The sequence below is a fragment of the Heloderma suspectum genome, chromosome 2, assembly GCF_057233095.1.
Source record: "Heloderma suspectum isolate Gila_16-S chromosome 2, 16-S_ref, whole genome shotgun sequence".
NCBI lineage: Eukaryota > Metazoa > Chordata > Lepidosauria > Squamata > Helodermatidae > Heloderma > Heloderma suspectum.
This window is the reverse complement of record NC_139459.1, coordinates 292,594,571-292,606,117: the sequence shown is the minus strand read 5'-3', so window position 1 is coordinate 292,606,117 and position 11,547 is coordinate 292,594,571. Positions and strand designations below refer to the sequence as shown.

The 11,547-nt window shown below is 45.3% G+C and overlaps 1 protein-coding gene across 5 annotated transcripts in view; it reads right to left on the bottom strand.

Moving 5' to 3' along the window:
• Positions 1-6,710: 6,710 nt before the first annotated feature.
• The window catches only part of MKRN2 (makorin ring finger protein 2), a 23,582-nt gene continuing 18,745 nt past the window's right edge, over positions 6,711-11,547 (bottom strand). For 2 of the 5 annotated variants that reach the window (XM_084839911.1, XM_084839910.1), the window contains exon 8: positions 6,711-7,827. In XM_084839911.1, coding sequence (XP_084696037.1) covers positions 7,684-7,827 — 144 coding nt within the window. In that variant the 3' untranslated portion in view covers positions 6,711-7,683. The remainder of the gene's footprint in view (positions 7,828-11,547) is intronic. The other 3 variants (XR_014788515.1, XR_014788514.1, XR_014788516.1) reach the window with 3 other exon arrangements.

Sequence of the window (11,547 nt, the reverse complement as noted above, 5' to 3'; positions counted from 1 at the left end):
GTCACCACATATCCAACACATCTACATTTTGCAGCTTGTGGGGGCTGAGGAACTACAATCTAGTTCAACATACAGTCATGTGAAAAAGAAAATACACCCTCTGAGTTATTGATTTATTGATTTATTTATTGCATTTATACCCCGCCTTTTTTTCCTCTTGCAAGGAACCCAAGGTGGCTTACATTATCCTCCTCCTCTCCATTTTATCCTCGCAACAACAACCCTGTGAGGTGGGTTGGGCTGAGAGTGTGTGACTGGCCCAAAGTCACCCAGTGAGCTTCCATGGCCGAGTGGGGACTAGAACCCGGATCTCCCAGCTCCTAGTCCAACACTCTTGCCACTACACCACACTGGCTAAATGGAGAAGCCATGTGTGAAAAACTTAAGTACACCCTTACTGCTTCGATAGGTATGAAGAGGCTAAGTAGCAGTCAGGTGCTGCTAATCAAATGCCCTTGATTAAGTGATCATCAGCAAGTGTGGCCACCTCTATAAAAGCCGAAGTCTCCGGAATTTGCTGGTCTCAAGTATTCAAGTGTCTGTTAACACAATGCCAAAGAGTAAAGACATCAGCAGTGATCTTAGAGAAGCAATTGGTGCTGCCCATCAATTTGGGAAGGGTTATAAGGCCATTTCCAAACAATTTAAAGTCCATCATTCTACAGTGAGGAAGATTATTCACAAGTGGAAAACATTCAAGACAGTTGCCAATCTTCCCAGGAGTGGATGACCCAGCAAATTCACCCCAAGGGCAGACCGTGCAATGCTCAGAAAAATTGCAAAACAGCCAAGAGTTGCATCTCAGACTCTACAGGCCTCAGTTAGCACGTTAAATGTTAAAGTTCATGACAGTATAATTAGAAAAAGACTAAACAAGTATGGTTTGTTTGGAAGGGTTGCCAGGAGAAAGCCTCTTCTCTCTAAAAAGAACATGGCAGCACGGCTTAGGTTTGCACAAGACTTCTGGAACAATGTCCTTTGGACAGATGAGACCAAAGTGGAGATGTTTGGCCATAATGCACAGCGCCACGTTTGGTGGAAACCAAACACAGCATATCGGCACAAACATCTCATACCCACTGTCAAGCACGGTGCTGGAGGGGTGATGATTTGGGCTTGTTTTGCAGCCACAGGACCTGGGCACCTTGCAGTTATTGAGTTGACCATGACCTCCTCTGTATACCAAAGTATTCTAGAGTCAAATGTGAGGCCATCTCTCCGACAGCTAAAGCTTGGCCAAAATTGGGTCATGCAACAGGACAATGATCCCAAGCACACCAGCAAATCTACAACAGAATGGCTGAAAAAGAAAATAATCAAGGTGTTGCAATGGCCCAAAGTCCAGACCTCAACCCGATTGAAATGCTATGGTGGGACCTTATGAGAGCTGTGCAAACCTCAATGAACTGAAGCAATGTAAAGAAGAGTGGGCCAAAATTCCTCCACAATGATGTGAGAGACTGATAGTCATACAGAAAATGATTACTTCAAGTTATTGCTGCTAAAGGTGGTTCTACAAGCTATTGAATCATAAGGTGTACTTAGTTTTTCACATGGCTTCTCCATTTTGGCTTTATTTCTGTAAAATAAATGATGACACGGTGTAATATGTCATGTATTGTGTTGTTCATCTGAGGTTGTATTCACCTAATTTTAAGACCTGCTAAAGACCAGATGATTTTTATTATGTCCTGATATGTAAAACTGTAGAACTCAAAGAGGGTGTGGTCCTTTTTCACATGACTGTATATCTTGCCGCATGGTAATAGAAAGACAATAGAGAGCGATGCAGTCATGCAAATTCATCTCTCTGTCCACAGGCCAGGGTTGAGAGTTATTGCAATCAGCTGAGGGCCGAACTGGATGTGATCTTAAATGCATCTTTGCATTTAATATTCAGGTTTTTAAAAAATGGAAATAGCATCAGCTGGACGGACTGATAATTATCAGGACCACAGCAGTTGCAGAGAAAGACGTTAAACCTGTACTTCCCTGCTGTGGTCCTGAGGTAAATCCCTCCTCTGGAGCTGGCATTTGCCTTGGGAGGAAATCCATACCTCCTGTAATCCTAATAATTATCAGTTACTTGTATTTTTAAAAACTTACAACTTAAATGCAAAGAGCATTTAAGATTGCATGTAGTTTAGCCCCGAGACAGCTTGTGTGGACTTAACCTTGGGATGGCTCATACCAGATGGCTTGCCTTAATTTAAAGAGTTCCACTGGAACAGGATTTAAGACTTTTAAGTTATATGGTAATGTTACATCATTTATTTTTCATGTGAATTGCTTTGTGTCTATCCTGTGATGGGGATGGGGTGGTAAAATCTCCAGTTACTTTATCCCACACAGCTCTAGTTCATTAGGGCTGCAATCCTATACATAACTTACCTAAGAGTAAGTCTGATAAATTCAGTGGGGCTTATTTCTGAGTAGATATGCATAAGACTGATGAATGGTATCTTTAGGAATGAAGTTGTATGTAACAGGCTTGTTTTTTTCTTTACTTTTGATGGGTTAAAAATGCTTAACTGTTCAAGAGCTATGACTGTAATCCAGATAAATTACTCATACTTGGATCTTTTTTATTTCATAGTTGCAAACGGATAGATTAAGGAAAATTATTGTACATTTACACAATGGATGTCAGCAGCAGTTCCAGGGTGTTCTAAACTCGATTGCTCTTACAGCATCCAACTCCATATTAACGCTAGTGTTCATATCTAGTGGGTCACACATAATTTCTGACTGATATCTGCACTATGGTAAGAAGTACTCCTACTTTGTACTAGGAAGGCCTTGTGACAACCTTCCTCAACATGGTGATGTCAACTCCCATCAGCCCCAATCAGTATGGCCAATGGTCAGGAATGCTGGCAGTTGTAGTGCAAAAGATCTGGAGAGCACCAGGCTGTCATGTGGAATCAGTCTGTTCCCTGGCCCTGCGTTATTTATCTGTCTAGGTCACTAATGTTATTTAAACTAATTGGCACACATTTTCTTAGACTACTGTATACAGATGTGATAGGCAAATTGTGCAACTAATCTTGTCAGATGGATATTGGAGTAAAAGTTTCTGAATTTAAGTGGAAAAACTCAGTCAAGTTTCTACATGACTGTTAAGAGGGAGGCACAGCATGGCAATGCGTCATCTGGCTTAGGTTGGATTGCATCACTTCTGACACAATTTCACAGGCGCTTTTCAGCTGCATTGGCCTTGTTGAGGCAGATTGCGTCTGGCACGGGAGACTGACTTCCGCTTCATAGCCATCCTCTGCATTTTCCTCTCCTCAAACTGTTGCAGTTGTCGTCCATGCTCCGTTTATAAGCATCTGCCATTCACGCGACATACTGAGCTGCACAGTTGTGCATATTGGCTGCAGCTGAAATGCCGTCCAGTGCCTGAAAAGCCTCCCCGAGCTACTTCTGTACTTAACCCGTATCCTTTTCTAGCGCATGTTCATGCTGGCTTCTGCAACGACCTTGCGAGGGTGGCGCAACAGCTGCGCTGGACTGTGACTTGGGAGTGCTTGGCGCTACTGCCTCACGATCATAACTCGGATAACTAAACCAAGTGTTGGGCACGTTGTATTCATTTCTGTATAGTTCAGCTAGTTCAGCTAGTGCATCTCTCTGCTTGTAGTGCTTACTCTTAACAACTCTTTATTTTTCAGAATAACACGGTGGTGGAAAGGAATTGAGCACCTTGTAGGCTGAACCTACGTAGCAGCCTCCTCACACTGGGTGCCCTCCAGAGGTTTGACTACGGCTCCCATCATTGGCCTTGCTGACTGGGGTGCTGGGAGTTGTGGTCCAATACATCTGGAGGGCACCAGGTTGGGGAAGGCTGTTACAGAGGTTAGGTGTACACAGGATGAGGTGGTTAGTCTGCAGCTCTGAGTCCTGTTCTTGCCCAGTGTTGTAAAGAACATGTATAATCATGCAGCTTTTTCAGCATTTTATCATTACAGTATCAAAGTCTACCCTAGTATGGAGGATAATCTGATCGAATTTCAGTAGTTCTGTGAAGAGCGGCTGAGTTATAGTGCATCGAAGACAGGTTTTCTTCCAGTTTGTATTTCTGCTGCTTCCACCCCCCGCATACCTTTACTTCTGCTTTTCACAGCTTTGATTGCATTAAACAAATTGAGAGTATTGTGTGGATCTCCCTCTTGCCAACATTGTGAAAACCCTTTCTGTAGTTTAAATGCTGAGCTTTAAAAGTCCTAGAGAGAGGGTGTGTGTGTGTGTGTGTGTGTGTGTGTGAGAGAGAGAGAATTCTTCAACTATGCAATCCACGTTATGGGTTCAGTTGTCGCATGCTATCGCTTAGTGTACTTGAGTGATTTCAACATTTATTTTGAGATCTCTGCATGGATGCACTTGTTTCACAGTTTGGGATAAATGGACCACATTCTAGTCACTTTGCTTGAGCTTGAGCTCCATTATCGTTTTGCCCCATTATCGTTTAGCCTATTGTGCAATGTGAGCATAACAATAACAAATGCCAGATATAATTGTTGAACCATTGGACAAACTATGACGATCATATAAGTTTACCTCATAGGGTTGATGTAAAGATTACTGTGAGGACCTCTCTCAGGTCCTCACAGCTGGAATATGTGGCCCTCCAGCTGTTAGACTGCAACTGCCATCAGCCCTAACCAGTATAGCCAATGGTGAAGGATGATGGGAGATGCAGTCCAACAACATATGGAGGGGCACACATTCCCCCTACCTGCCTTAAAGTAGAAATGCTGAGTGTCACAGAGCTGCAGAGGAAGGGGGCCAGTAGGCAGCGATGGTGTCCTGAGCTGCAGTATGGCCCAAACCTGCAGCGGAGGATTGTTAGGGAGAAAGATGACATTTCTTCTAGTAGTAGGAGGGGAAATCAGTTGTAAGAACTGGTATTATTTGTGTTACTGAATTGCTTTTATTTAAATATAATGTAGAAGCCAAAAATGAAATTCTTTTCAGCCCCAAGACTAGTGGGTGCATGGGCCTTTAGTCACACCAGCACTTGTTCAGATTCTGGAAACTGAATGTGTAACTTAAGAACTTGAAGAGTTAGCAGTAGCCGACTCAGAGAAGCCTGTTTTATCTTCCTTGAAACCCTACTGGCTCCAGTCCAAGCTAAAATTACTGCTTGCTTAGGATTTTAGTTTCTCCTCTCTAGCACAAGTCCTAGGCATGTCAGTCAAAAAGGACACGTAAAAAGTGTGCTCTTTCCAACACTAGAAGTGTAACATGGAACGTAAACCCACCCATAGTCTACTTGAATACAAGTGGAAAGGTAATTCACTCTACAAATGCATGATTCTTAAAATCTTGCAATGCAATCTGGTTTAGCTGGCAGTAAAGGCTATTTTTATACCATTTATGGAATCTATTTTGCCTCCTGATTTGCAGATAAAGTATTTTTTTCCTTTAAGCTGTTCCTACTCTTGTTAAGAGTTCAGTGTCAAAATACACTATACTGTAAGAAGAAAAATTTCCATATTAATAAGGCAGATTATTCCTCATTAATGTAGATACTGGGATTTCTTGCATAGCCATATATTTCTGGGTGGCCTTGGCCAGGTTTTTCCTCTCTCCTCTTAACACCCACCCCCTGCTAGTTCAAAGAATATAGTAAGGGTGTTCCTAGTTGCATGAAAGAAATCCAAATTATAATTCAGCTGGCATCTGGAAACTTTAAATTGAGACACATTTAAACAATCATTTAATATAGTAGCACTTAACAAATTGGCAGTCTAACTGTAGCAGATGGAGCTTATCTCCAAAGAACTGAGGTGCTGGGGCTTTAATACTTGCCCCCATAGCATTTATGCATTTATGCTGTGGGATCCTGCAGAGTTCCATCTTCCATGCTTTTCAGTATCTACATGCTGCTGTGTTGAGGTCAGCTGGGGATTTGGAGTGTGGTACCACTAATATGCTTATGGTTGCTAACTCTCCTTTACATCTGCCTCAGGTGAGCTGAATCAATATGTCTGGTGTCAGTCATGGCCTAGAGAACAGCTAATAAACTGAAGCTCAATCAAGATAAGGCAGAGAGGTATTGTGTGTAGGTGTTCTGGATGGGTTTGCATTTCCTTTTACAGGAGCAGGTTCACAATCTAGAGGTGCTCTATGATCCAGACTGGAGGCTCAAATAGTCTCGTGAGCATACAGCACAATCCACCAGCTGGAGTTGGTGTGTCATTTGTGAGCCCTCCTGCCCAGCGGCCGCTTAGCCACAGTTATCCATGCCCTGTTAATCTCCCAGTTACATTGCTGTTATGTATTACATGTAAAGTTATCTTTTTGAAGACTCTTTGGAAACTAGTTAGTTAACATGCAACTGCTAGTGGGACCAGGTGGTGAGAACAGATCTTGCCAGAGCTTAAACCACTGCACTGGTGTTGGTTTGTTTCCAGGCACCAGTCAGACAGTTGGCTGCATTCTCAGGTCCTACATGGCTTGGGGCTAGGTCACCTTTACACCGAGACATAATGTCAATGTTAAAGCAAGGCCACTGTGTCTACATATGTGGATTTAACAAGTTTCCTAGTTCGCTATTTGATATGATAACCTTAGCCAGGGCATGAAGGAATGGAAATAGATTACAGTAGATGTACAGGGTGCCCAGTAAGAAAAATAAAGGGGGAGGGGGAATTGAGTAGTGTAAGAATTCCCTATCTGTGTACCAAACAAATGTAGGCCGCTGTCTGAGAAAGTTATGCAGATGGTAACATTTATTCTGACTGGACTTCAATTCTCAGACGTCTCAGAACAGTAAGAAGCTGCTTGTATTTAAACTGATTGAAAAGGCAAAATGGACACTAACCAAGCGAGAGGGAGTATCTTCAGTAGGACTACTGTAGCACACAGGCTGTGTGGCAATTGGTTAAGGCTGTAAGCCTGTGTGCAGCTACCTGGGAGTAAGGCCCCTTGCACTCAGTGGGGCTTACTTCTGAGTAGACATGCTCGGGATTGCACTGTAAGGGTAGAATCCAACTAAAGTCCTACTTAGAGTAGACCCATTGAAATAAATGGGACTAACTTAAGCCCTAGTCATTTAAATGGGTCTACTCTAAGTAGGACTTTAGTTGGATTCTACCCACTGTATCCACATTGTTTATGAAACACAATAATACTGTCCACAACCAGATTTTAAAGAACAATGGATCTCATCTTTTAGTTTTCTTTAAAATTTGGTCATGTGCACTCAGCAAGACCTAGACAATTCTTGCTTAAAAGATGTTAACAAGAAATGAATTTAACAACAAAGCTACACTGAGGTACATTTAATATTCTCTAGTTAGGCATTTGTTCCACTTGCCTTTATTAATGTCACAGAATGATGCTTAAACACTCTACAATCTGTCTCTGCTTGGTTTTACCTGTAGTCAGAAAGCAGAAAACCAGGAAGTTTTTACTTAAACTGGAGAGCTTATTGATGCCCTGCATTACAAAAACAGAGGTTCTCCTCTCTGGGATTACGTCTACAGTTTTTATTCCAAGCACTGTTTTTATTACACTTCAGCGGTTTTGCTCTACAGTGACAGACTTGTACTAGAATTTTACCACGACCTCAATTTCTGTGGCACAGTAATTCTAATATTGCGGTAAATAGTATAAAGTTATTTAAGAAACAGAAAGATTGACACAAGAGAACATGGGAGAGAGCGTGTGGTATTCTTAAGGCGGAGCAGCAGATCCAGCATCTGCTCCAGAAAGATGCATAAAAAGCTCTCCAATCTGAGTTACGTCATCGTCTGCGACTGGTAGGGTCCTGTTTTCTCGGTCTTCGATAAAGTCCCAGAGGCGAACAGAATTGAGGAACTAGAATAAAAGACACAATTCTTACTAATAGCTCTTATATCTTCTCAAGGGTGGGGGGCCTTTTTTGACCCCTGCAAGCATGTTGGGAGCTATGGGGTGTTGGCCCCTCCCCTTCTCTCACCCCACACCCAAAGCAATGCAGATCAGCTGAGGTTTGGGGGTGGGGATTATTTTTATCTCCATCATGGCATGCTTAATCTTCCCCACCCAACATTAGGTCCTCTGGCTTCATCTGATCTATGCTGGGGGGGGGGGGGGGGTATTTTCATCCCTGCCATGACACACGGGCCAGGAAGTTTTACCCTTCCCTTTCCAGTGTTCCCCCATCCTTGTCCTAAGTACTGCATGCATTCAAACTACAGAGCCTAATGAGGCCTGTGGTTTTCTTCTGCTGTATTGTATTGTACTGTATTGTACTGTACTGTACTGTATTTATTAAATTTCTTAATCGCGCATCTGGCCGGTCACCTGGCCACTCTGGGCGATGTACAATGGTACAATTTAAAACAATAAAATTATACATTAAACATTACTTAAAAATACCCTGAAAGATAAAGGTGTCCCCAGCCAGTCGTGTCCGACTCTAAGGGGTGGTGCTCATCTCCATTCCTAAGCAGAAGAGCCAGCGCTGTCTGAAGATGCTTCCGTGGTCATGTGGCCGGCGTGACTGAACACCAAGGTGCACGGAATGCTGTTACCTTTCCCGCCGAAGCGGTACCTATTTATCTACTTGCAATTTCTTGCTTTCAAACTGCTATGTTGGCAGGAGCTGGGACTGAAGAGGGGAGTTCACTCCATCACGCGGCACTCGGGTCTCGAACTGCTGTCCTGCCGACCTTCCAGTGGCTTAAAATACCCTAACCCACCCCAAACACTTGCCTGAATAACCAAGTTTTCAGTGCATGGCAGAAGCTCATTAAAGAGGGGGCATGGCGGAGTTGGCTAGGGAGGGAATTCCACAGAGTGGGGCCCACCACAGAGAAGGCCCTCGTCCTCACCAGCCTAGCTGTCCTGGCTGATAGGACAGACAGAAGGCCATCAGAGGCTGATTTTGTTACGCGGCCTGTCTGGTGTTGCTGGAGATGCTCCTTGAGATAGGCTGGGCCAGAGCCGTATAGGGTTTTAAAGGTCAAAACCAACACCTTGAATTTGGCCTGGAAAACAACTGGTAACCAGTGCAACTCCTTCAGCACAGGAGTGATGTGATCATGCTAGTGGCTGCCTTTAATTGGGTGAGCCGCTGCATTCTGGACCAGCTGCAGCTTCTGAACTGTCTTCAAGGGTAACCCCAAATAGAGCGCATTACTGTAGTCTAGACGAGAGGAGACCAGGGCATGTACTACTGATGGGAGCAGATGGTCGGGAAGGTAGGGGCGCAGCTGCTGTATCAGATGGGAGTACAACGCTGTCCGGCTCACACCTGAGCCTCCATGGACAGCTGGGAGTCTAAAATGACCCCCAGGCTGCGGACCTGGTCTTCAAGGGTAACCGTACCCCATTCAACACCAGGTCAACATCTCCCAACCTACTCTTGTCTCCCACCAGAAGTACCTCAGTCTTATCAGGGGGCAGTTTCAGCTTATGCCTCCCCATCCAGTCACTCACCGTCTCCAGACATTTAGACAGGGATTCCACGGCCAACCCTGGTGAACATTTGAACAAGAGGTAGAGCTGCGTGTCATCTGCATATTGATGACACTGCACCCCAAACCTCCTGATGATAGCCCCCAGCGGCTTCACATAGATGTTAAATAGCATCGGGGAGAGGATGGAACCATGTGGCACCCCACACGTGAGCGGCCATGGGTCCGACACCTCCTCTCCCAGTGCTAACCTCTGGTACCTGCTGGAGAGGAAGGACCGGAACCACCGCAATACGGTGTCCCCAATGCCCATCCTTTCCAGGCGGTCCAGGAGGATACTGTGGACAACGGTATCAAAAGCCGCTGAGAGGTCGAGGAGAACAAGGAAGGAGCATTCACCCCTGTCCAGAGCCCTCCTCATATCATCCACCGAGGCGACCAAGGCTGTTTCTGTCCCATGCCCAGGCCTGAAGCTCGACAAATGGATCTTCTTCCAAGTGTGCCTTCAACTGCATTGCTACCACCCGCTCAATCACCTTGCCCAAGAATGGCAGATTTGAGACTGGGTATCTCTCCCTCGTTCCCCTTACCTGGCACGGCCTGCCCCTAGCACTCCGCCAACGCCTGCCGCCCAGCCTCTGTATATTCTGGCCCCAACACTCCCCCCCACCTCTGTCAGGTGGACACATGCCCCCTTGCTTCCGCCTATCAGGCAGGCTACCCACCCCTAAAAACACAACCAACCAACCCCCCAACAGTTAAACAAAATCAAAACAAAACATCCCCTTTACCAATACTGGCTCTCCCAAACCACCTCAGCCAGCCAGCATATACAGTCCCTCCAAGAGGAACAGGTGGCAACAGTGAGCACCGGCTGGCTCGGTACCTGGGGGCCTGGTCCTGCAGGTAGTGATGGTCTGCCAGGCAGAAGCCCACAGGAAGAGCCCTGGTGGTGGCAGCAGCAGCAGCAGGCACTCCTATTGTAAAGGCCAAGCTTCCTAAAAAGCACCTCACTACAGAGATGCAGGTGCATAATTGTCAGCACAGGATTCCATGAAGGCCGGTAAAGTGCTCTTAAGAATAAAGCTACTTTCTAACAGCTCAGTCTCCTTGTTCATCTAGCCTGCTATTAGAGGCCCTGAGTGGCAGCTAGTTTCAGACACAGATCCTTTTCATAAAGAAGGTCCCAAGTTCAATCCCTGGCCTCTCCAGCTCAAAGGATGTCTTCTACCACTGAACTATAGTCTCTTTCCTATCAATGGATTTTACAGCAATGCAAGTTTGAGGGAACAGTACTATCTATGGGCTATCATAGCCATTCATATAGGCACCTTAGACTCATACAGGGCCTTGGAGAGAACTGTTGCGCTGTTCTGAGCTATGGTGCTGCTGCAGCAACACACACTTCCTGACTCCTATTACAGTGGCACAGCCAATTCCACTGGATCCCTTTTACTTCTGTCTAAAGCCCTAGAGCAGCACACCTGGCCTCAAATCATCATTTGGATGCAGCAACTTCCAAACGGTTGAAGTCAACTGCATCGCCAGTCAGTTCATATACGCCCCAATAGTCATCACAAAAAAACCTAACAACTCACTGCATTGGACATACAGGTCGTCCACAAGCGCCACTGATGCCTAAATTGAGTTAGATGTAGCATTTACTTGCACAGAGCTGGCTCTACCCATGTCATAACTGGGTGGAGAGGTCGATAGTGGCACATTAATCCTGTGATTAAAACAGCTGTTACAAGTTAGTTTACACACACGACCTGATCTTATCAGCGGTGCAAATGGAAAGAGCAGATTGGATAAGGTGCAAAGGCTCTTACCCCTCCGCAGGGCCCCAGGGGATGGCGCTGGACTAGTGTGGGAGCCCGGTGCTGTATAATTGTGCCCTACACAAATGAGATGCAGGGGACAACTGCACGCAAACGAAGTGCAATCCCAGCTGGCCCACCCATTCATCGGGGACGGCTAAAGCCACAAAGCAAAAAGTATCAGCTCTAATACAGAGAGGTCCCAAGCAGATCATAGCAGACCAACATGTCTGCAGTGTTCGCAAGTGGTACAGCCGCAGCAGCCCTGGGTATGTGCCGGCACCGATCTGGCAAGTCGTGGTAAGATTACAGACAAG